Source organism: Pelobates fuscus, chromosome 4 (assembly GCF_036172605.1).
Source record: "Pelobates fuscus isolate aPelFus1 chromosome 4, aPelFus1.pri, whole genome shotgun sequence".
Lineage (NCBI taxonomy): Eukaryota > Metazoa > Chordata > Amphibia > Anura > Pelobatidae > Pelobates > Pelobates fuscus.
This window is the reverse complement of record NC_086320.1, coordinates 111,416,016-111,443,534: the sequence shown is the minus strand read 5'-3', so window position 1 is coordinate 111,443,534 and position 27,519 is coordinate 111,416,016. Positions and strand designations below refer to the sequence as shown.

Below are 27,519 nucleotides of genomic sequence, written 5' to 3'. Positions count from 1 at the left end.
CAATATGTTTGTACATGATTTAGCAGAATGTTTCTGTACTGATTTGCTATGGCTCCTTTGGCAAGGCTGAAACTCCTTTAACTGGTTGTAATTTCATTGACTTGACACATGGTGTGGATGTCCAAGCGCAGCATCCAGTGTAAGTGGATTTAGCAACGGGATTTGACTTTGACTCCAGTCCCTTCCATTCATACAACGATGCTGTGATTGTACATTTATTGAGAAAGATGCACTTTTGTGGATAGAAGCTGAAGGCTGCAGGGCCTGCATGAAGATAGTTGAAGTTGTGTACGTTGTGAGTCCAGAGAGTTTCAGTTTTTTTGAATTAGTAGGGAGCATGGCATACCCCCTGTCTGTACTCATGCCAGCATCCCCTTTAGCTGGGGTAGGCAATCTTCGGCAACCTTCCAGATGTTATAGACTTCATCTCCCTCGATGCTTTGCCAGAAGTAAGAGGAGTATGGGATATGTTGTTCACATCTAGAGTGGCGAAGGTGACCTACTCTTGCAGCAGGGCTTTGGTGAGTGGATACAAAGCTTTTCTAGGAACTCCATCCAATACAAAAACCATGTTTAGAAATCAGTCTGTGTAAATAACATACATTATTTTTGCTCTAAATTAAATTTTAGTTGGAAAAGTTTTTATTAGGAAGTCTCCTAAAATTACTCAGCATCGGACCCCATTACTTGGCCACGCCCCCAAAGATTTCCATTGGAAATGTTGGGAAGGATGAGAACATATCTTCGACATCCAAACTACCCACATAATTTACAGGCACATCTTTCTCAATAGGCCTGACTGAATCTATTAATTATATGAATTAGTATTAAGAAGGGGAACAAGCACCACAGTTTGTGTATCTAAGTGAAGAATTTGACCAGAAGGCCTCAAACCTCCACCACAGTTGCAAAAGGCTGGTCAGCACCAAGAGGAGTATCCGTCGAAATCTCTGGGCTTATGGGTGTAAACATTATCACTACAAGTTGATATTTGAATCAAACTGCGTGAATATTTGCAGAGCAGTGTGATATGGCGTCTGCTCTAGTCTGTGGAAAAACTCCACCTCCCTATCCTTCCCTTTATCACAGATTTTAAATGTTTTTTCCTGAATAAATCTAAAACAATATTAACATCTGATTTGAATTTGATTTTAAATATCACTTACAGAGCATTAACACCAACAAATCACCAGCACTTAACAAAGTATTAAATATAAGTTACTTTAACATGACTTGCAGCCATTTTAAGTATTTGCCAAAATGACTCTCTGTGGCTTTCTATTGGCTAGTGCAGACGTTACACGTCTTCTCTAAATAGCAAACATCGATGTGTGACACCGTCAGGAGAAACCCCCCTTATGCCAACCCATTTGTCCTATATATAATTAATTATAGTTTCTCCAAGTATGACATGGGCCGACTATTTCAGCTAACTCAATCTGTTGCTGAAGACCAATTATTCCAACTCTATGATTCTTGTCCATTCCTCAACTCATCTTCTTGTTGGGTTACATTAGCTGCTGCTATCCAGCCCACAGTTAGACAATGGGATAGGAGAACTGTGCTGTTATGTTTCTGGGGATGAAGACATACATGCAAATAATACATGAAAATAAAGTACATATTCTTTAACAGATCAAAATGACTTAATAAGTAATACATTGATAATACATACAAAAATACATGTTTCAGTAGATTAGAACTCTCACTATATATTCACTGGGCTTTGCATTGGGCAGCCAAGGGTAAATGTCTGTCATTTCGTAGCAATGGACATTAATGAAAATTCTGCAAGCGTCAGTACTGTGCCCATGGCGAAAACTGCTGAAGAGTATTTCTGTTTTGTAGCCAGCTAACAATGAAAATGTAGAGGGAACTTTATGTGCACTGACCATAGCTCACCTTGTAAGCACGCAGTAAATGCTTCTTCAGCACTTATGAATGGCTTATAATCTGGCAGAGAGAGACAGTTTGAACTATAAGAGCGATGTGATTGTTGCATGTCTTCTTATAAAAAACAACTCAAGTAAGAACAGGAATCTTGAACTGGGTGTTTGTTTTTGTGGGTTTGGCTGTGTGCCTCTCAGTTTACAAACTCAATATCCCTGGATGTCAAAGCATCATAAGGTCCGAGGGCTGTGTTATGCAATTACTCATTATAATCTATTGAGTTTCAATTAAAAGTCGTTTTGTTACATTGAAGGAAAAATGTTGTTTTCTTTGAGTGCAAACCAAAAAACATCCTTTCTAATTATTGTGAATCCTGTAATTAGTATTAAAACAGAAGCACGTGTACTGTGGTGAAAACATACAACGGTCGTAAATGTTGAAGACATAGAACATATTGAGTTACTGTGTGCTGTTACATCTTGGTTATACATGTAATTGCAGAAAGAGTTGTTGAGGCATGTGTGAACCATAAGCAAACTCACCGAGCTATAAGTAGGCAGTGTCTCTCCTATGATTGTTTGATCTAGGTTATCGTCATCTTTAGCCAGTACAGATCTGCTAAAGTTTATAGGAATGAATCGAAGATATTAAAGAAGTACTGTCACCCCCACCCCCTTCCAAAATGATAAAATCCCTATAAAATACTCACACTGACTCTGTTGGAATTTGTCATACCTCTGGCTGCTGAATTGCATATGCAGACTTCAGTGGAAGCCACACAGCAGCCTTAATGACCTGGTTCCCGCACCATTTAACGCTGTGCGTCGGCCCTGCGGCCTTCTTCTGCTAACGTGCAGTCAGTGTTCTGCACGTTGATCATCTTGCAAGGTTACAGGTCCCTGTAAATCTAATTTCATTAATAGCAAAATATTAATAGGTCATATTAGTGAGACACATCATCTACCTTTTTTAGGTCACACTCCTTTGTGTGATTTGGTGCAGAGTGACCATGCGGACCAATAGCATTGGAGATATCCCTATAAAAACTATCCTCTTTCATGCATTCTGATTATTTGGTGTTTTTTGTTATTTACCCTGCTTTGTATTGACCATACTTCTATTCTGTATCCTTGAACCTGGCTTATTTTATCGTTTTTGAGTACCTCTGGAATCCTTGACTTTGGCTTACATACGGTACCTATTCTGTGTTTTCACCTATCTACGTCACACGTTAAGCCCTGCCATACATATCATACAAATCTCGCTCTTTCTATCACTTCATTCCAGCTACTCTTTCCCTATTCTCTATGTGTTGGAGTAACCCCTTCCTGACAACATTTCCTGAAATTCTAAAACAATCACAAGATATTGTTAAACAAAGATAGGAACTACTTTGTCTTAGTATTTTTCCTACTCTTAACAAAATGGAAGAGCTACATTTGTCAAACTTTTTGTCAAAAAACTTTCAGTGTATAGATAATGTCCGTGCAGTGTCACTGCTCAATTCTCTGCCGTTTAGGTGTTTAATCACTTTTTTTTCCCGTTTATGCAGCCCTAGCTACACCTCACCTTGCTGTGACTCACACAGCCTGCGGAAAAAAATGGTTCCACTTTCTATTGGATGTGAAGAAGTTTTTATCTCATCCTCTGTAAATTGAACTTTAATCACACATAGGAGACTCCTAAAGGCTCAAATAAACTATTAATAGAGCAGGAGATAAGAAATTCTAAATTAAACAGACTGGAAAATAAAGGAACAATGTACAAAATAGATGGACTGCTGCACACAAGTATTGGTGTTTTGTGGGAGGGGGTCCACCTGGAACAACTCAAAAATATAAGTCACAAAATAGGGTGAAAGCAAACATAGTATTTATTTTGACTCAAGAGGACAAAAATGGGATTCAACGTTTCAGGCGTGACGCCTTAGTCACAGTGTTCTACACACACTTAATCTATGACATTAAAAGCATTATTTCCTGCTTTTACTTCATTGGGTAGAGTAGGATAACTTCTGTATCATCATGTGGTGTTTCTCAGGTTCCTGGAGGTGTGTCTGACTAAGGAGGGCATGCCTAGCTGCAGGAGTTAGTGCATGCCCTTGCAAAACCAGAACAAAAAGCAGAACCCCAAAATCAAGCAAATACCGGAAGGCTGATCAGGCATCTAAGTACAGTAAGTGCCGGCAAGGTCACACCAGGGCATACAGTTTCCATTTGCCCACTAGCCATTGGTGAGTGGAAATTTAGCGTTAGGAGTGGTGTCAAACGACAAGCTGCATTCTTTCATATTAAACCCTTAAGGCCCACCACCACCTTCTTTCTCTTGTCTCCGAACCAGGAAACCAGAGTGAGAGTGCCTGTTGTTTTTGTTTTGTATTTTTACACACCAGACTTTACACATTTGATTGTGCCATATTGTGTACTTATTATTTATATGTGGACTTCATTTTAGTTTTGTATTTTATATATATATATTTAGAATAATCCAGCATCTAAATATGTGGGTTTATTGTAGATGCTGGATTATTCACTTCATGAAGTGGTATTTTTCTTTTTATGTATATTTAGAGGATTGGTGACCCTCCTTCCAGTGCTAGAGCTATTTCTCTCACCATATTTGACCTATTTTTCATCTTTTCTTACTCCCTCTTACTGTTTAGCTTGAAACACTTTTATCTGTGTTCGTGTGCTATATTTTCGCTATTAATAAATATAAATGGGCAAATCGTTTGAAATTTTCCTTTTAAAAAATGTTAACCTTTTTTTCTGTTAACGTTTTCCTTAGCGTTTGCTTCTATGCCATTGTATAGCTGTAGAAACCACAAATATAGAGTCTACCGGTTGCTGCAATGACTAGTGTGTACCCATAAAAATTGTCTTCTGTTCAACTCATTTGGGGATAGGGGGGCTGTTGTTGCCCTGTCCATTACCAAAGAACATATTGCAGGAGGTGATTTACCATGGAGAGACAATTTTAAGCTTGACAACTAGAACATGAGTGTTTATTAACCCTTGTCACGCACTTTAGATTAAGTGGTGTACAGCGTAGAACTGTAGACAAAAGAGTAAGGAGATTATCAAAAATCAAAAGACCAGAACTTGTACAATAGGTTGCTGGATTACAAATAAAAATAACACACACGCTATTTGACTGGATCTGGGTGTGTTAAATGTTTGTATTGCACAGTCAAATGAATGATTAAAAATAAGCCAATTCAGAAGCCTGTTGGAAATTATTTTAATAATTTTGCCTTCTTCCTAATGATTGCAATTTTCTACTTTGTCAATAGCTTTTCCATGTTGCCTACGTCCTCATCAAATTTGCCAATTCACCACGGCCTGATCTTTGGGTGCTAGAGCGATCGGTTGACTTTGGAAGGACCTATATACCTTGGCAATATTTTGCTCGTAAGTATTTGTTTTCTTTTGTGAGAAATCGGTTTATGAAATCTAAATACTTTTTTTAGATTAATTGTATTAGTTTTTGCATCTATTGGGGAGGGGAGTAAAACATAATTATAAGTCTCTATAAGTAAACAAAGAAGCAACAAAGCCGACTTGTAAAATCAACTACTGATAACAGAAAGACCTGTCAAGAACAGTATATTTAAAGGGACACTATAGTCACCTGAACAACTTTAGCTTAATGAAGCAGTTTTGGTGTATAGAACATGCCCCTGCAGCCTCACTGCTCAATCCTTTGCCATTTAGGAGTTAAATCCCTTTGTTTATGAACCCTAGTCACACCTCCCTGCCTGTGACTTGCACAGCCTTCCATAAACACTTCCTGTAAAGAGAGCCCTATTTAGGCTTTCTTTATTGCAAGTTCTGTTTAATTTAGATTTTCTTATCCCCTGCAATGTTAATAGCTTGCTAGACCCTGCAAGAGCATCCTGTATGTGAATAAAGTTCAATTTAGATATTGAGATACAATTATTTAAGGTAAATTACATCTGTTTGAAAGTGAAACCAGTTTTTTTTTTCATGCAGGCTCTATCAATCATACCCAGGGGATGTGTCGGCTAGGGCTGCATAAACAGAAACAAAGTGATTTAACTCCTAAATGACAGTGAATTGAGCAGTGAAATTGCAGGGGAATGATATATACACTAAAACTGCTTCATTTAGCTAAAGTAATTTAGGTGACTATAGTGTTCCTTTAAATGTAACTATCATGAAAAATAACTTTTAGGATATTGTTGCAAATGTTTTCACAGAAGATAAATTAGCTAATTAAACATAACAGCTATATATTCACTTTTATAAGTCAGAGGGACATTTACTGTTTTAATTTACATAACTTATAGTAATTAATTTAACCCCCACAGTACTGTGTGCCATGGGGTTAAAGGGACACTATAGTCACCCAGACCACTTCAGCTCAATGAAGTGGTCTGGGTGCAGAGAGTCCATTAGAAAGCTTTGAGAAATGCTTTCCAATGGACACTTTGAATGCGCGTGCGGAACTTACCGCGCATGCACATTCGGCTCCGCTGACGTCGGAAGAGGGAGCTGACGTCGGCGGGGGAGGAGAGGTCACCAGCGCCGAGGGAGCCCGGCGCTGGATTAAAGTAAATAACTGAAGGGGTTTTAACCCCTTCAGCGCCACGGGAGGGGGACCCTGAGGGTGGAGGGCACCCTCAGGGCTCTATAGTGTCAGGAAAACCACTTTGTTTTCCTGACACTATAGTGATCCTTTAATGTTTCCTTTTTGAAGTAAGCATGTCTGGCAGAAAATATTAAAAGTGTTTTTATTGGATTTATGTTATATCTGTTGCAGTGACGATCTAGCAACTCTTTCCTCCTCTATGAAGCCAATTTGTTATATGTTTATACAGAGTCCTTATATAGTAGAAATTATAGTATGTGGTTAGAAAGATGATAATGTAATATAATATTTTGATTTCTGAATCTGTAAAACAAATTAGACAATTTAATTAGTGGTCGTTAATAAAACAGCTAGAATTATATATTATTTATTTTTTTATAAAATATTTTACCAGGAAGGATACACTGAGATTTCTCGCGTTTTCAAATTAGGCGCGGTTCCACAAAACATTGCATAGTTACAATTGGATACAATTTCACAAAAAAATACAATGTATGGTAAAATAATAGATTTATTGACTCTCTATATATACGTGTGTATCTCAGGGAACGTTCTACAGTTATCTAGATGGAATTTCTTGGCATGACTGTACATGGTTACTGGCATACCCTTCCTGATTTTGATTGGTCTCTTTATTATACTTGCTGTACATGGTTACTGACATACCCTTCCTGATTTTGATTGGTCTCTTTATGATACTTGGAATACAAACCTTCAGCCCATCTCATGTGATTTTATTTTACTTTGTTTTGCTAAACAGTAATATTTCAGTCACAGTGCCCATTGTGTTAATGATAAAAATATGTATCCTGTGGTTTGGATAAGAACAAAAGATACACTTTACCAGCCTGATAACAGTGATTCAAAACTTCCTTATGTTTCCCAGTACAAGCAATAACTGTTTTATAAATCCTATTTATTTTAAAGAGGAACTGTCACTTCTCTGAACTTTACACATTGAAAATACGTTATAACTTGTTTTAACCTTTTTTAAAACAAGTTAAATGTGCTGTTTTCTTTTAAATGGATACTTCTCACATCTTAAGGACTTTATGTGTGAAGACTGTGTCTTTTTTATATTTGCAGATTGCTAGATTTCAATAGAAATTGGCACTTTTATAAATTTACCTTGTTACATCCCCAGGCTGTCAATCAGAAAACCAGTTCTGTTACTTCCTGGTTTGATTATCTCAGTGGAACTAAACCCAAGAGGCAGCTCAGTGCACCTGCCTTGCAAAGGTTTCTCATTGAGCTGCATTTGGAAGTCTGTGATTGGACAGCCACAGAAAGTCTGGGCTGGGTTAGAAGGGGAGGGCTTGCAAGGACTGCAAGCTAGAGATCTGGAATTTTGCAAGCTGGTTTAGATGTATTCCCAATGAAAAAAAATGCATAATTAGCAGTATATTTACTAACTTTATTTAGGCAGTGAAGTGTGCCTTTAATGATTTACGAAATGGCATCATAATCCAGTTCAGAAAAGACAAAACCAGGGCAAACACGGCTAATAAAAAGGAAAAATAGAAACATTGTGTAATGTTTCCTCTTCACTGTATGCTTTTTTTTCACCCTAACTGGAAGGTGCAAACAGCCAAGTACATAACGATGATTGACATGAAGCTAAGATGGAGGCACTTGGCTGCAGGTTAAAGCTGTCAGGATGGGGTAACCCCTACACACATAGAATAGGGAAACAATAGCTAGAATGAAGAGATAGAAAAAGTGAGATATGTTTACCGGACCTTAGAGTGTCTGGGCTTTAATGAACACTTTAGTGTTGGGAATACAAATATGTATTCACCACACTAACATATTTCTTAGCCTCCACAGACCCCCCTCCTTACATTATAAAGAGTTAGATAATTCTATATTCACTTACCCTATTCCAGCGCAGATATCTCTTGGTGCTGGGTCGCTGTCTGCCTCTAACAACGTCATCAGATGGGGAAACCTAATGAGCATGTACATCAAGTGCTACAAGAGCACAAGGCCTTTCCCATAGGAAAACTTTGCCTCACACCTTGCAAATACATATATGTTAATGGAACGCCTTCACCCCATAACAACATTAACTCATTGACAGTGTGATGCAGGAAAGTCTGGATGCCATGTTGCTTTCAAGGGTTGAATCATTTTGCAACAGTTTAACCCTGAAGTTGGTTCTCCGGTACCTGACACAGCTGCCACCTGGGGTCATTCATCTCTCCCACCACCGAATGAGGAAGGGCTTGCTGGGCGGCCAGAGAACTACTTAGAGCTTCAGCTGAATATCTGAAGCAGTCTGTCTATGTCTTCCATTTAGAGAAACTGTCTGATTGTCTATAAATACAGAAGTAGATTTCACTTAAGGAAAATCAGTGTACTAACCTTGAAGAATTACTAATTCTGATTGATTGATTGATTTGGTAGTTGTTGTCTAATTAACCGGATTCAATGCCTTTAATTGGCATGTGACTTAAATAGAACAAAACAAATCACATTCTGATCAAACGCAATTACATTGCTTAAACCAGATTTTACATGTAGTGGTTATAAGTCTGTAGTCACATGTGAAAACTTAAATTGGAGATATCAGAGAAACATTTTGTGCTAAACACTTTGGGCTAAATAATCTTTAGTTTTGTTTCTGTGCAATCATTTCCTAAATATTGGGTGTTATACGTGCATTGATGGATGGATAGTAATGGCAGCTGACCTGTTGTACTCTGACCACAACTTCCTTTTTATACATCTGCCTTTTTATACTGCACTACTTATGATCATCTTGACAACTTTCTTAAACATATATAAATATCCAACACCTTATATTAACACACTGGTGGAGTGAAGTGAGCAGAGCAATTACCCACCTATACACGGAAATTCTGAAGAGACCTGAAGATTCCTCCCAATCTTCTACATACGTCAACAAAACAAAGGGAATCTACAGATAAAAAAAACAATACTAAAAAAATACATGTAGAGTGTGTGTGACTATATTAACACCAAATAATTCTATCTTCGGATTGCACTGACAAAATTAGTTACTCAAAAATGGAGAGAAAAAAAAAACACAAAAAATATGTAAAAAAGAGTTTGTCACCATATATATGGTACTCTCCACCCTCATCCACCACCCCCTCCCCCTCCTCCCCCCCCCCAAAGAAGTCTGCGCAGACAAAACGCACTGGGACGGATTTGTAGTTTGACTTATTTTAAACTGTTTGTATTTTGTTTTACTTATTTTGTGTACCTGGATTGTTTGAAACACTTGGGAACATCTGTTTATACCATATATATGGTACACTCCCTCCTGGTATAAACACCTGTTTATACCATATATATATATGGTGACACGCTCTTTTTACTTATATGTTTTCAAGTGCAATCTAAGTTTTCATGGTTTTATACATTATACACTAGGTTAATTTTTTTTCTCTCTCCATTATTTGGTGTTAATATAATACCACTATTTTTGTATTTTTTTTTTTTTTTTTTTAATTCTTTATTTTGTTTTGTGCATAGATTGACAATATACGTGTAGCGCCACGACAGCATCCACACGCGTTTCCTTAACATTTCACATCGTGACAGTTTAGACAGCACATTTTTTATAATAAATGAGAGAATCAAACTATTAAACATCGTTTTCATGTTTTAACAGGCTAAGCTAGACATGCATGGAACAATGCTGATTGCGCTTAAGATATGGAGCAGGCAGGTCTTTTAAATGTATGCCTTCGTAGCGCATGAAAAACAAAAAATAAGAGAAGTAAATGTAGTATTAAGTAAAATGAGGTGTCAGCATTTCTTGTTTTGTACAACATGTGTATAACAGGCTATGTAGGGTCAGCAGTTTGCGCCAGATTTACTAGGTCAAGTACGCGGCAGAGGCAGTTACGCTTAAGGGTCTGTTGCATGAGGCTCTCTTTGTACCCTCTAGCAAGGTGACATGCAAACAGATCAGCATTTACCTATTGATTATTAGTCAAAAACATAATAAAAACACATTGCTCAAGATATGGTGCATGGCATTTAAAACTTGGATATTTGTTGCTCTGGTTGTTGGGGAGAGAATGTGATCATGCGTTAGACCCATAGGCTAAGGTATGGTAGAGGCATGCAAGGGACAAAAGAGAAAATATAAACTTAAGTCTATGTAAGCTGGATCATATCAGGTGTCCACCAGGTTAAACAGGGTCTGCCAGCGCCATCACTGGAACGTGCCTGAAAGCCGTCCGGGTCTTCATGCCCCTTCATTCAATGCCCAGTCTATGGGGAGGTCGTTGGTCGCTCTACAGTGGGCATGTTTCATGCAGGTATACACCTTTCGTAAGATCATGAGGCTGTACTGTGTCTGGGTGTCTTGTGGTGCTCCTGCACGATGATCCGCCATCTTGTGAGGAGCACATGTGGAGGCCAGTAATGCCGAGTGGTTACAGGGAATCCAGTTTTGGTCAGTGTCAGCGAATGCCTTTGCACCAACTTTCCTGTCGTTGTACCGCACCGCCTGAGCAGTCTCCACAGTGGGGGCCCCCCTCAGTCAGCTTTGATCGCTCTAGCTCGCACATGTTGCTGGCGTGCGGCGGCCATTTTGGGGAATACCGCCGGTGGGTTTTCTTCAGCAGGGTGGTAGTTTCGGCCCCGCGTGTCGTAACATGGCAGGAGTTGCTGCGGGTATATGCAGACCGGGATGACCCCCCCGGTCCAGAGGGGGGGGGGGGACGCCGGCCACCGGCCGGAGACCCGGGAGAGCGGCCGTCTCATCCCGGCTCAAGCTCCTCACGCCTTGGGTCTTCGTCGGGCCACGGAGGGCATCTTGAAGTGTATCCCCTCGAACCCCAGGATCTGGGGATCAGGGTGATAGTTGTCGCGGGTGGCTAGGGAGATTTTGCCCCCGGTTTGCGCCGTTTTTGGGCCTCAAAGCGGGAGCTCAGACAAAGCGTGTCTGATCCCGTCGGTGGTCCGGCCCCGCCCCCCCTATTTTTGTATTTTTTATATCTGTAGATTCCCTTTTTTTTGTTGATCCATTTTCTTATCTTATTGCTCATGTAATTAGCCACAGCATTTTTGGTAACTGTTATATCTATTGAACTGTGTACCACTTTAGGTACAAAACACTTTGACACATAGGTTGATTAATTATTTCAAATATATAATAACAGTAATAAGTGTGGGTGACAATGTATTGATTAGGATATATAAACTCATGTTGTAGCCACCAATAGTACCAGTTACTATTCCAGAGAGAACTAGTAGTTAGCTGTCAAACCCAGAGCTTCCGGTGCAAATTTAACATCCCGTTCCATCATAGATTTTCTGCACTCACCAATGGGTTCATCCTCTTCCAATTTTAGACCTTTTCTACTCTCAAAAGGTGGAAGAAAGAGACAAACGTGGTCGAGGTGAACTATGATGTTTTCAGATATAGACTTCGATTTCATATTTTTTTATAAGTTTTTTTTTAAATGTTTTAAAGTTTTTGGGATAAACAAAATATTTAATATTTCAAAATATTAAAATATAAAAAAGTATATAATGATATAATAAAATTATAAAACATTCAAATAATACATATTTTAAAATATTAAATCATTAATAAAGTTTAGACCAAATATTAAATGGAGGTCATGATTAGAACATGAAGGACACGTTACAAATAATATCCAATGGTTCATCATAATAATACTGTTCTTTTTCTCATAATACCTGATGCCGACTCTTTGCTTGCCCCCTAGATTCTAAATCTGACTGTTTCAACCAGTTTGGAAAGGAGGTCAAACAGCCCATTACTAAGGATGATGATGTCATTTGCACTACAGAGTACTCTCGAATTGTTCCCCTTGAAAATGGTGAGGTAAGTAAAACTTTTGTGATCGTGTGTTTGTATAAATCTGTACAGGTAATGAGATAGGCAACTACCAGAGTTTATTTGGATATTGAGGGAGAAAATAAAATGTGCACGGGCTTCCAGACCTAAGAAACAGCCTAACTTATGAAGACAAGCATGAGGTAACACAATGTTTAAACACACCTACCTTGCATGCTGTAAACTAATATTATCATTATAATTGTGTTAATTCCCTAAATTACAATCTCTTAGCTGCTTATGTAATTGTCTTTCTCAGGTCACATGTAACTGTAAATAGCTACTTCTTCCAAGTCCAGCTGCCTATGCAGTTACATTTATATTTTTTGTGAAGTAATTCACTGGCTGTGACATGTGTGTGATGTCATAATTCGAACTGTGTTTTTTTTATGTTGATCAAAAGTCTAAAGGGTTCTTACGCAATGAATTACATATCAAGTTGATCTGAAAGCACCATGGGTGTAGAACGTCGGGAGATGAGGGACAGATTCTCCCCAACTATTTTGCATGGGAATGAAAGTTGAGAGATTTTCCCCTCCCCAGCTATGAGCTCACAGTGCAATCACTGTGAAGTCACAGGAGCAGTTCTATGGCTTTATTAATGATTAAAAGTTGTTTTTCAGTATTAAACTAACATTGAAATGGGTTATTTACACACTCACTAGTTTGGCATACTCTTTTAGATAACTATTGTATCTTTCTTGGGAGGTCCAAATTGAACATGTATCCGGTCAATCACTACAGTGTGTATTATTATGAATTGAAAATGAATTTTTAATTTTAGGCAAATTCAGCCAAACGGAAAGCATGGCCGGCTGGGAAAATTTGTCCAGTTCGACTATCATGACCTAAAATTAACAATTCATGATTTAATGAACAGCCATCACAGAAACATAAGTGCAACAAATCTTGAAAAGAAAAACAAAAAATGAAATTAAAAAATTGTGGAACAAATTTATTTATAATAAGGTTTTTTTTTTCCCCGGTGCAACTCACACTAGAGAAGGAAACTGTTAATAATCATATGTACTGCCTGAAAAAAAAAAGTAAAACTGAAAACATGCATTTCATTTATTTCATCTGCCATTTACATCCAGCTTAACCCCTTAATGACACATGACATGTGTGACATGTCATGATTCCCTTTTATTCCAGAGGTTTGGTCCTTAAGGGGTTAAAGGAGCATTCTAAACACCATAACCACTATAGTCCTTTGTAATGGTTATGGTGCTGTCAGGTTACTTATGCTGTCCCACAGTTATATGGCAATCCATTTTTGGGCAGACAATTTTCAAGGGTCCGTCGTATGTTTGTAGCATCACCCGTCATTTGCCGTAGTGTTACTGTGAAAGTTACAATTTCACATTACCAGTGTCAGTGTTGTTGATTGTTGAACTGGACGATGTTGCCAGTAACTGGTACAAACCTTGTAAGATTAGAACTGGATTTAGATTGAAAAAGACATTTGCACTTTTCTACTACACTACTACACAACTGAAGATAACATTGAAAATCACCTAAAACATGTGTTACACCTTTTCATCTGAAGCACTATTTTATTTTAAATGCATACTATAGATTCCGCAGTTAACATCCATTTAATCCTTGCACGGCCAGAGCACATTGACATTTGGGGTTATATGTAAAATGTGTTGTGGTCAATTAAAGGCTGTTTTTATGACGCTTTTCCTTTCTTGCACCAGTTTCTTCCATTGTATGCTCCAAAATGTTCCCTACTATATCTCCACTGTTCCTGTATTTTCCTGTTATATTTTGATATATTTTTATTTTTGAAAATGTGATATTCTCAATGCATTAAAAAAAAAAAAAAAAGGTGCAAGAGTGGACTTTTTTGTGTGACATTTTTCCACCACTGTCAGAATGGCAACTTTCACAGTCTTCTTCTGTCTTTTTCTTTCTAGTATTTTAAATTATGAATGTAATTATTATTTTTAAACCTTTGCCCTTCTAATTTAAGACTATGTCCTTTTGTTGTGGTAGTTTTTCTTCTTTTAAATATAGTCTCCTCCTTTACTGTGTTGATTCCCTTTATGTATTTAAATGTTTCTATCATATCCCCCCTGTCTCGTCTTTCCTCCACGCTATACATGTTAAGTTCCTTTAACCTTTCCTTGTAAGTTTTATCCTGCAATCCATGAACCAGTTTAATAGCCCTTCTCTGAACTCTCTCTAAAGTATCAATATCCTTCTGGAGATACGGTCTCCAGTACTGCGTACAATACTCCAAGTGAGGTCTCACCAGTGTTCTGTACAATGGCATGAGCACTTCCCTCTTTCTACTGCTAATACCTCTCCCTATACAACCAAGCATTCTGCTAGCATTTCCTGCTGCTCTATTACATTGTCTGCCTACCTTTAAGTAATCAGAAATAATCACCCTTTCCTCAGATGTTGCGGTTAAGACTCTATCAAATATTCTGTACTCTGCCCTTGGGTTTTTACGTCCAAGATGCATTATCTTGCACTTATCCACATTAAATGTCAGTTGCCTCAACTCTGACCATTTTTCTAGTTTACCTAAATCATTTGCCATTTGGCTTATCCCTCCTGGAACATCAACCCTGTTACATATCTTAGTATCATCAGCAAAAAGACATACCTTACCATCAAGGCCTTCTGCAATATCACTAATAAAAACATTAAAGAGAATGGGTCCAAGTACAGATCCCTGAGATACCCCACTGGTGACAAGCCCATGCTTCGAATATACTCCATTGACTACAACCCTCTGTTGCCTGTCACTCAGCCACTGCCTTACCCATTTAACAATATTGGAATCGAAACTTAACCCCTTAACGACGAGTGACGGACGAGGTCCGTCACTCAGGGGAAACCCTTAATGACGAGTGACGGACCTTGTCCGTCACCCGTTAAAATTAACCCCAGATCGCCGCAATCGCGTATTAGAGGCAGACCGGGAGCACCGACTTGCGCTGTCCCAGCACATGTGCCTGCTCTGACAGCATGTCAGAGCGAGCACATGTGCTGTGTATACTCACCTTCCGCCTCCCTGCACTTCCGGGTTCACTGTGAAGTGCAGGGAGACGAATCTTCACTGATCCTGCCCCCTGTAAAAAATAAATAAAGTTAAATTAAAATCCCACCCCCCTTTACCCAGTTTAATAAAAAATTAACCCTTTTCCTGCCAATTGATCACTGACTACAGTGATCAATTGGCAGGGATTACATTTTACTATGATCTGATTCTTTTTTTTTAACCCCTGAGGGTTAATTCTTTTTTTTTTTAACCCTCAGGGGTTAAATTTATTTTATTAATTAATTTAAATATTTTAAAATGATAAATTTAGCTAGCTGGGGAGGGTGGAAGTTAGTGGGGAATTGGGGGATTTAGTGTTAGGCTAACTAGGGGTTCACGTTAAAAAAAGTTTTAAAATAAGTTTTAAAAAGTAAAACAATTAAGTTAAAAAAAAGTTTTAATGGGGGCGGGGCCGGACCGCCAACGGGATCAGACGTGCTCTGTCTGAGCTCCCGCTTTGGGGATGAAAAATCGGCGCAAACTGGAGGCGGAATCTTTCTAGAGACCGGTAACGGAGACTAAACTGAGCCCCAGATCCTGGGGTATGAGGAGATACCCCTCAAGATCCTGTCTGGCACCTACAGTAACCCGACAAAGGCCCGAGGCGTGCTGGAGCTTGAGCCGGGAAGAGACGGCCGCTCTCGTGGGTCTCCGGTTGGTGTCCGGCCTCCCCCCCCCCCTCTGGACCGGGGGGGTCATCCCGGTCTACATAAGCAACTACTATTACGCCAAGCTGGGCGGAAAACAATCACCCTGCTGGGAATCACTCACCGGCAGCATCCTCCCAAGATGGCCGCTGCACGCCAGCCACATGTGCGAACTACCCACAGGATGGAACTTGCACACAGAGGAAGCCATCCAGCGCCATCTGACCACCACAGTAACCTGCTCCAGGGATGTGTTGGCTCACTACACTGGGCTAAACAAGGTGATGTTTGCAGCATATATATTTGGTGGAAAAACTCCTTTGTGCCTGTGGAAAGCACCATCAGTCTCCTGAGGCCCACCCTATCCCTCTTAGAGGCATCCACAGTAGCTGCAGCTGCATCCACGCTTCTCCTGTGCGACACAGCGCACCACTCACCACCTCAAGGTGCACCCCTTCCCAGACAGACAAGCAACCTTCAGAGCAAGCACACTGCCAGCACTGGGTATCGATTGAACAAACCCACGTAGGTCCTCTAATGCATAGTCTAATTTGAATGTGTTACATGATTGTGATGCAGCTCACCATATGCAATGACTCTAAGAACTCTGCCATAATCTTTAGCATTCAGGACTTTATAAAATCTCATCCAAAGGACTGATCCAGTACCTATATGGTACAACTTTATTCCACCTTGCAAGAATCACTCTTAAGTTTTCCTTTCCTTTTTGCTTGTTGTCCTAGCTAAGCTCCTTTCTGCCTTGCAAAACACACCTCTTATAACATTGGTCCCAGCAGGCTCAGATGGTAATTCTATGTGTTTGTTTCATGCACAGGGCTGTAAATGTATATGTCCACTTAATCCTTGTTTGGTGCAGATAGCAAAGTGGCAGTGCCAATAGGTACTGTCATGGCAAATAAGCCCAGTTTCACTCATAACTACTTAACTGATTTGTCTCTCCTAACTACTTACTCTAATCAAAAATGTGCAACGATACCAATGCCATAAGGATGTCTTGCTATGTACGTATATCGATCAGTTTGCTCCTGCTGTTGTGGCATAGCAAATATGTCTGTTAATCACATGCACCAATAAAATAAAGAATAAAAAAAAAAAAAAGTTTTAATAACGTTTAACCCCTTAAGGACCAAACTTCTGGAATAAAAGGGAATCATGACATGTCACACATGTCATGTGTCCTTAAGGGGTTAAGTAAAAAAAACAAAAAAACCCTTTACCCAGTCCAAATAAAAATTAACCCCTTCCCTGCCAGTCGATCACTGCCTACAGTGATCAAAATACAGATCACAGTATTATACTGCGATCTAATTTTTTTTTAACCCCTGACGATTAACTTTTATTTATTTTTTAACCCTCAGGGGTTCAAATTATTTAATTAACTAATTTAAATATTGTATAATTAAATATTTTGCTAGCTGGGGTGGGTGGGAGTTATGGGAAAATAGGGAATTTACTGTTAGTGCTGCTTACTGCTAGTTAGGGGTTAACGGTAAAAAAAAAAGCTTAGAAAAATGTTAAATCTGTAAAAAAAAAGTTTTAAGAAAGTTAAGGAAACTTTAAAAAAATTAATAAGCAAAACAAAAGTTTAAAATTTTTTTTAAAAAGTAAAAAAAGTTCTGAAGGGCGGAGCCAAGCGACGGAGCTGAATGGCCGCATGTTCACTGAGCTCCAGGCCAGCGAAAGCGATAAACAGCGATTTAAAGGGTTTTTCACACCCCAAAACCAAGCAAATTCAGCCCACAACGCTCCCTCACGAAATGGGGAGAAAGACCAAGAAGCCTAGGGCCGACAAACCGAACATGGGCATGAACATCGGCGACTTATGGCGCCAGGCCCGGAGAGAAACAGAACCCAATATGGCCGACCTATCTGACGACTCTGAGCTCTCCGAAGACTTCCTACTGGGAACGCCTGGAGGTCAGATGCCTGGACAGAAAACCGGCAAACCCGTGCCCTCTCATATAGACTCGGCACCGGTGACGACCGCAATCATGAAGGGCCTATTAGCGGAGCTCCAACACACGATCCAGGCCGACATGGCCCAGCTCCGAGGGGACATACAAGGCCTCACGACCCGCATGGGCGCCATAGAGAATAACGCCCAGACCCAGGCCCAACATACTACCCGCCTCCACACAGCTATACAGGACCTACAATCCCAACAAAGCAGAATGGACAAAAAGCTTGCTGAGTTAGAGGACCGGAGGCGCACACTGAACCTCAAGCTAAGGGGCATCTCGGAGGAGATCCCGGAGAGGGAGCTGCCGCACCTCCTACGTCGACTCCTCACAGGTCTACTACCCCATAAGCAGGCAAAACAGGTGGGAGTGGAAGAGCCTTTCCGACTCCGAAAACCAGCGACGGCACCACAGTCAGCCCCGAGGGATGTCTTGATAAAGTTCCACAGTAACCAGGACAAAACTGCCCTCCTGAACGCGGTCCGCAACAACTCACCGTACCCCTTCGAAGGTATGCAACTGACGTTTTATACTGACCTGTCTGGGAGCACAATGGCGTGGAGAAGGTCACTTAAGCCTTTCACGGCGTTACTCCGAACAAACGGCCTCAGCTACCGATGGCGACTGCAACGCACGCTGGAAATAATGCACGGCACCGTCACACTCTCTGTCAGCGATCTCAAGGAGGCAGCCGACTTGCTACCCACACTGGGACTACCGACGAATGCCCTGGACACAGTGCGACCGAACACAGCGGCAACCCTGCCTCACGCCTGGAACCCGGCAACAACTCGACCCTTTATTCCGCGGGGTACGAGACAAGACGAACAGGCAGCTGTCACTACCTGAGCGACACCAGATAGCCCGCTGAGACGGGCCTGAACTTACCTCTCCGCCGGAGCAGTGATTCCGGTTGCCGTTCTAGAATCTCCCTGGACTTTACGTAAATAGACTCTGTTGTGTCTTCTTTTTCTTTTTTCGTTTTCCTTTTAATGTTGATGTTGCCTACCAAGTTCAGATCACCCCCAACGAGACTCCCCACACCACACATAACGGGGCACTGTAAGGCACGCTACCACACCACCAGGTCTCACCCTCTCAGCATCCACAGTACTAACACCCTTTCCAGACTGCACCGCGGAAACTAGCCATGCAGAGCCAGAGGGCCAGTCAACCTCATTTATGCTACAGCCGATGTAGCACACACTACCAAACACAATACCATACAAGCCACACAACCTATCAACACTTAACTCACATGAGAGCACTACCCATGGCTTACGAACAAGGCTCATGCCCCCATATCACACCGGGTTGACACCATCATCATACTCACACCTATGCCCCTCGACACAATCCAGAAAGGTATGCTGCATGTATAGTGAAAGGTCCTGCGCACTCCATACCTCTAACCATACCCAACTGCATGTGTCAACGGACCACCACAAAATCGTATGTTCCTGTTTGCGCTCTTCACGTGCTGACCAATGGTACGAACCTGTCTATATAATTGTTATTACATGTTTACACTAATGTTGGGACTGTATTAGGCTTAACTACTACCTCCCAACGGAGCTGCATTGGGTCCAGGCTACCGACACCCATGTCACATTATGCTCACATATTGTAGATATATCATCCTGCCCTATCGATCACCATAGTTTATTGTTTCCTTAAACTTGCTATGACATAAGCCTGTTTAATTCATTTACTCTCCTATTATCTTGATACCCCTTTTACTAGAATATTTCGCAAAAGTCATCTAACGAAACGAGGTTTCTCGCACTTCCTAAACTACCCCGCCCGTAGTAAGCACCCTTTTTCACGTAGATCACAATCTTCCACTCAGCAACTATAGACAAGCCTCTACCACCAAACGTAGTAGACACAAACCGCTTAGATTGAAATGCTCCTGATGTTTATGAAAAAAAAAAAATTTTTGTGCTGATATTTCCTCATGCTGACCAATTGTTACCGTATGTCTGTCTATATACTTGTCAATGCTGTTGGGGCATGACGAGCCCGCTTGTTATACTTCCATGCACTACAAAAATAAAGAATTAAAAAAAAAAAAAAGTAAAAAAAGTTCTAAAAAGTAAAAAAATACATTTAAAACGCTCATTACCACTACACCTGGAACAAACTAGAGAAAAAATGATCACACGCCAAGGTTCAAAATATGCCTTTTGAATTACCCCAGGGTGTATTCTTCAATAAATAGTATGTGTTTGTGAGAAGTTTCAATAACCAACCATCTAAACTACTCCAAATTGGAACATGGACACAGCGTAAAACTTCAAAGTTAGAAAAAACTGAATATCTGTGTCTCAAATGTGCCCCTTCAACATCCACATATACCTGGCAAAGGTACATACGGGGGTATTGCTGTACTCAGACCACATAGCTGAGCAACATATGAAGTATTATACAGTGGTAGCAAACATAAGGTTTGCAAAATATACTGTGCAAACTCACTTTGTGTGTCAAAAAGGCAGAAAAAACGCTTATTACCACTACAGCTGGTACAAGCTAGCGGAAAAATTATCCCACGCTAAGGTTCAAAATATGCCTTTTGAAATACCCTGGGATGTCTTCTTTAAGAAATGGTATGGCTTTATGGGGTATTTGGATTATATAGCCTGGTAAAATACTCTAAAATGGGACATGGGCACAGCGTAAAAATTTAAAGTTTGAAAAAAAATGAAATGGCTGTGTCCCAAATGTGTCCCTCCGATGTCCACATATACCTGGCAAAGGTACATACAGGGGTATTTTTGTACTCAGCAGACATAGCTGAGCAACATATGAAGTATTATACAGTGGTAGTACACATAAGGTTTGCAAAATATACTCACTTTGTGTGTCAAAAAGGCAGAAAAAACGCTTATTACCACTATACTTGGTACAAGCTAGCGGAAAAATGATCCCACGCTAAGGTTCAAAATATGCCTTTTGAAATACCCTGGGGTGTCTACTTTAAGAAATGGTAGGCCTTTGTGGGGTAGTTTGAATTTAAAATCTGCGAAGATGCTTGGAAATTGCACATAGGCCCAGCGTCAAAATTCAAAGTTCGGTAAAAACTGATATGGCTTGGTCTCCTATATGGCACTGTAGCTTCACAAAATAGTGCCAAAGACATTCATTGGGGATGTATTTTTACTCAGAAGACTTAGCTGAGCATAATTTGCGGGTTTTGAAGTTAGTGGCACATACGAAATATACAAAATGCCCAGCAAAAATGCAATCCGTATGTAAAAAAATTCCCAAAATTATTTTTTACCACATACTTTGGCATATATTGGTGAAAAAATGGGGGCATGTTAAGGCACAATATGCACCATATGAGATACCCTGGAGTGTCTACTTTTACAAATGGTAGGCCTTTGTGGGGGTTTTTTGAACAGTCAAACTGTTATAATACCCCAAATGGAAGCATAGGCTCATTAAATCCGTCTCTCAAAATTCTACTGTGAATACTGAAAAGGACAGGTCTCCTGTATGGCACTGTAGCTTCACGAAATAGTGCCAAAGACATACAATGGGGGTGTCCTTTTACTCAGAAGACTTAGCTGAGCATAATTTGGGGGTTTGAATTTAGTGGCACATATGAAATATATTAAATGCCCAGCAAAAATGCAATCAGTATGTAAAAAATGCACAAAATCATTTTTTACCACATACTTTGGCATATATTGGTGAAACAATGGGGGCATGTTAAGGCACAATATGCACCTTATGAGATACCCTGGAGTGTCTACTTTTACAAATGGTAGGCCATTGTGGTTTTTTTTTGAACAGTCAAACTACTATAATCAGGGCCGGATTAAGAGCCCAGTGGGCCTGGAGCTAACAATTATGATGGGCCTAATTACGGAATCTTATCGACCAAAAACACTAAAACAGTCATACCTCCCAAGCATCATGTATCTGATGGAGATGGTGCTGGAAGGAAACTCAAAGGATGCAGCTAAAAGAAAACACATACTCTATGCTAATCTCCCTCTAGTTTATGCGTTCATCTTATAAGTAAATCCATACCCCCTAACAGCAGTGTCCAGTGAAGCAGGAAATCAATGGGCGTGGTAAAAGGGTGTGCCACTGGCGCGAATCACGTGACCAGACCTGCCAAAAGGGGTAAACATGCCGAGAAAGGGGGCATGTTTGTCCAAAGAATTGGAAGGTCAGCCTGGCATGAATGCATGTCAGGCTGCCCGCCAATCCTGCAGACTGTCCAACTAAGGGCATACTATGCAGGCAGCACCATGAGCTTGACATAAATGTGTCTAATCATGCGCTCACTCCATGCTTTCTAAGGACTGTACCCTAGCACTCGCTGGTCCACTAGTCTGCTTACCTTCTTACTAGCAGGCAGAAGTTCCTGGTATATAGTCTGAGACAGAGAAAAGGTGAATGTAGAATAAAGGGGACATGCCACAGTGTTAGAGAGACCAACGTCTGCATTACCTAAACTAATTTTATTGTCAGCCAGTCCACACAAGTTTTGTTCCCATACATCCCTCTCAAGCTTCCAAACATAAAGGGACACTATAGTCACCAGAACAACTACAGCTTATTGTATTTGTTCTGGTAAGTAGAATCATTCCATTCAAGCTTTTTGCAGTAAACACTGTCTTTTCAGAGAAAATAACTCCACTGGCCGCTCCTTAGATGACTGCTAGAGGTGCTTCCTGGGGCAGTACTGCCTAGTGTGCAGCACTGCCATTCAGTGTGTCCACCCTCTGCATGCAGACACTGAACTTTCCTCATAGAGATGCATTGATTCAATTTATCTTTATGAGGAGATGCTGATTGGCCAGGGCTATGTTGGACTTGTGCTAGCTCTGCCCCTGATCTGCCTAGTTGACAGCCTCAGCCAATCCTATTGGGGAAGTATTGTAATTTGCTCAGCCCACCATTTCTGATGATGTCAGCAGACAGTCTGTTCACAGACAGAGCCAGCAGCTGCAGACTTGAATACAAGTAATATTTTATTATATTTAGGGAGGCAAGAAGAGGCCAGGGTGGTGGTTTTAACATAATAGGGTCAGAAATACATGATTGTGTTCCTGACCCTATAGTGCTCCTTTAAGCAAGAGTATGTGAAGAGTAGTTAAGGTTGCCACCTTTCTTGGAAAAATATACCAGCCTTAATCATTTGTACAATTAATTAGTATAGTTAAGCGTGACATCACATGATGTAAATCACAAGGAGTGACATCAGAGAAAATTCTGTAAAACTACTCACAGTTTTATTCTGCTGTATAGATGGATTGCTCCCAGTGTCTCCCTGTCTCTCAGTCTCGCAAATCACCCAGTGTCTCAGTGTCCCTATGTATCACAGTGTCAGTGTCCCCATGTCGCCCAGTCCCCTAGTTTCCCAGTATCTGTGTCCCCATTTCTCCTAATGTCTCAGTGTGTCCCCATGTCACTAGGATACTGGGGACACAGTGAGACCCGGGGACACTGGGAGACAGGGGGACACGGAGACATTTAGAGAAACTGGGAGAAATGGGGACACAGACACTTGGGACACAGACATTGGTAGACATGGGGACACTGAAACATTTGGGGACACTAAGACACTAGGCACGCAGAGATATGGAAACACAGACACTGGGAGACTAGGAGACACTGGGAGACTAGGGGACACTGGCTGGAAGACAGACACTTGGGGACACTGGAAGACATGGGGACAGTTGGGACATAGACATGGGGACACTGGGACATATAGGGACACTGGGAGACATGGGGACACTAGGCACACTGAGACACTAGGAACACAGACACTGGGAGACATGGGGACACTGAAACATTCGGGGACACTAAGACACTAGGGACACAGAGACATGGGAACACAGACACTGGGAGACTAGGGGACACTGGGAGACTAGGGAACACTGGGGACACTGGCTTGGAGACAGGCACTTGGGGACACTGGGAGACATGGGGACAGTTGGGACATAGACATGGGGACACTGGGACATATAGGGACTTTGGGAGACATGGGGACACTAGGCACACTGAGACACTAGGAACACAGACACTGGGAGACATGGGGACACTGAGACATTTGGGGACACTAAGACACTAGGGACACAGAGACATGGGAACACATACTGGGAGACTAGGGGACACTGGCTCGGTGACAGACACTTGGGGACAGTTGTGGACATAGACATGAGGACACTGGGACATATGGGGTCACTAGGTACACTGAGAGACATGGGACACAGACACTGGGAGACTTGAGGACACACACTAGGGACACTGGCTGGAGGACATGGGGACACTGGGAGACATGGGGACATAGTGTCTCCGTGTCCCAATGTCTCCCAATGTCCCTATGTCTTACAGCATCCCCATGTGTCTCAGCATCCCCATGTGTCTCAGCATCCCCATGTGTCTCAGCATCCCCATGTGTCCCAGTGTCCCCTAGTGTCTCAGTGTCCCCATGTTTTCCAATGTCCCCAAGTGTCTGTGTTCCCAGGTCTCCCAGTGTCTGTGTCCTAGTGTCTCAGTGTCCTCTGGTGTCTGTGTCACCATGTGTCCCCTAGTGTCCCCATATGTCCCCTAGTGTGTCAGTGTCCCCATGTTTTCCAGTGTCCCCAAGTGTCTCAGTGTTCCCAGGTCTGCCAGTGTCTGTGTCCCCTAGTGTGTGTCCCCGTGTCCCCTAGTGTCTCAGTGTCCCCACATGTCCCCTAGTGTCTCAGTGTCCCCATGTGTCCCTGCTGCCTTTCCCCCCATCCCTCACTTACCTGAGCTGTAGAGCTGCTGTCTGGACTCTGTGCTGTGTTGCTGCTCCCCCACGGATCAATGAGTAGTAGAGAGAGGCAGGGATATGCTGTAACTTCCTATCCCAGCCTCTCTCCACACACAGTGACCCCTACTGGCCGGTGCTGGTATTGCAGAGTAATCTATTTATTTTCTCATTTACTCTGAGAAAAATACATGCATTTGTATTGCTGGTATTACTGCAATACCGGCACAGCCAGGCAACCTCAAATACCGGCTGTGCCAGTAAAATACCAGTCAGGTGGCAAACCTAAGAGTAGTGTGTGTGTAAAAAAAAAAAAAAAAAAAAAATTTTTTTTTTTTTTTTAAATGGGCCTATTCCATGGGCCTGGGCCTGGAGCTGCAGCTCCATCAGCCCCTATGTTAATCCGGCCCTGACTATAATACCCCAAATGGAAGCATAGGCTCATTAAATCCGTTTCTCAAAATTCTACTGTGAATACTGAAAAGGACAGGTTTCCTATATGGCACTGTAGCTTCACAAAATACCGTATATACTCGAGTATAAGCCGAGTTTTTTAGCACATTTTCTGTGCTAAAAACCCCCAACTCGGCTTATACTCGAGTCAATAGTCTGTATTATGGCAATTTGCATTGCCATAATACAGACTGGGGGAGAGGGGGGCTGTCAGAGCTCTTACTTACCTCTCCTGCAGCTCCTGTCAGCTCCCTCCTCCTCCGCGCCGTCCGTTCAGCACCTCGGTCAGCTCCCAGTGTAAATCTCGCGAGAGCCGCGGCTCTCGCGAGACTTACACTGGGAGCTGACAGAGGGAGCTGAACAGACGGCGCGGAGGAGGAGAGAGCTGACAGGAGCTGCAGGAGAGGTAAGTAACAGCTCTGACAGCCCCCTTCCTCCCCCCCACTGAACTACCAATGCTGGACCAGCAGGGAAGGAGAGCCCCCCTCCCTGCTATGTATCAAGCAGGGAGGGGGGACGAAAAAAAAAAGATAGTAATAATAAAAAAAAAAAAATTAAATAATAATAAAAAAATAAATAATAATTAAATTAAATAAAAAATAAATAAATAAAATAATAATAAAAAAAAATTAAAATAATAAAAAAAAAATTGCCCACCCCCCACCAAGGCTCTGCAACACACACACACCACTCATACACACACACTGCATTCATACACACACTGCATTCATACACACACACGCTGCACTCATACACACACACACGCTGCACTCATACACACACACACGCTGCACTCATACACACACACGCTGCACTCATACACTCACGCTGCACTCATACACTCACGCTGCATTCATACACACACGCTGCATTCATACACACACGCTGCATTCATACACACACGCTGCATTCATACACACACGCTGCACTCATACACACACGCTGCACTCATACACACACGCTGCACTCATACACACACGCTGCACTCATACACACACTCTGCACTCATACACACACGCTGCATTCATACACTCACACTGCATTCATACACTCACACTGCATTCATACACTCACACTGCATTCATTATACACACACTGTAAATAAATATTCAATTAATATATTTTTTTAGGATCTAATTTTATTTAGAAATTTACCAGTAGCTGCTGCATTTCTCACCCTAGTCTTATACTCGAGTCAATAAGTTTTCCCATTTTTGGGGGGTAAAATTAGGGGCCTCGGCTTATATTCGGGTCGGCTTATACTCGAGTATATACGGTAGTGCCAAAGACATACAATGGGGGTGTCATTTTACTCAGCAGATGTAACTGAACACAAAATAAAACTTTGTACAGGAATAGCACACACCAACTTTACAAAATACACATCAGAAGTTCTTTGTTATAAGTTTGTGTGCCAAAACCCCCAAAAAACACAATTTTACTCCAATATTTAGCAGAGGTTGGCGGTGAAATGGCTACGTAGAAAGTGTCAAAACAATCTTAGGTAAATAGCCTGTGGTGTCTACTTTATATAAATATATACTTTTGTGTGGCAATTTTGTTTTATTTTATGGCTATTAAGCTTACAAGACAAACATATATTTATTTTACTCCTTGTGCTTTGTGACCTTTAACTACCAAATAAAAATTTAAAATCCCAGACACATTATATATTCTGTAAATCAGAACAACTAAATGAATTTATTTTTAATTACTTTCCTTAACCTGCACTAATTGTGCACACATTATTATTGCAAAAACTGTAAAAAAAAATCAAAATATTTCATTTCATTTATTTTTGCATTTTTCTGTATTTTTTTAATAATAAATAAGCATTTATGTAGATATATGTTACATCAAATTAAAGCCCTTTCTGTCCTTTAACAAACGGTATATAATATGCGTCGGTGCAATAAATTAGTAAAATGTAAATTGCAATTGAACACAAACAGCAAAAAATGCAAAAAATGCCGTTGTCATTAAGTGAAAGACAAGCTTCTGAAGCTCTGTCCTTAAGGGGTTAAAGATTGCAGTTTATTGATAAGCCTTCTATGTCCACAGTATCAAAAGCCTTACTGAAATCTAGGTAAGCAATGTCTACTGCACCACCCTGATCTATTATTTTAGTTACCCAATCAAACAAATCAATAAGATCAGTTTGGCATGATCTCTGAAGTAAACCCATGTTGTCTCTGATCTTGAAAACCATGTGATTTTAGATGTTCAACAATCCTATCCTTTAACATTGTAAGTCTTACTGGCCTATAGTTATTATTATT

General features: G+C 40.9%; 1 protein-coding gene across 1 annotated transcript in view; it reads left to right on the top strand.

Annotated features, from left to right (window-relative positions):
• The window catches only part of LAMA3 (laminin subunit alpha 3), a 272,254-nt gene that overhangs the window by 29,006 nt on the left and 215,729 nt on the right, over positions 1 to 27,519 (top strand). The window contains exons 3-4 of the mRNA XM_063451472.1: positions 5,183 to 5,300; positions 12,216 to 12,334. Coding sequence (XP_063307542.1) covers positions 5,183 to 5,300; positions 12,216 to 12,334 — 237 coding nt within the window. The remainder of the gene's footprint in view (positions 1 to 5,182; positions 5,301 to 12,215; positions 12,335 to 27,519) is intronic.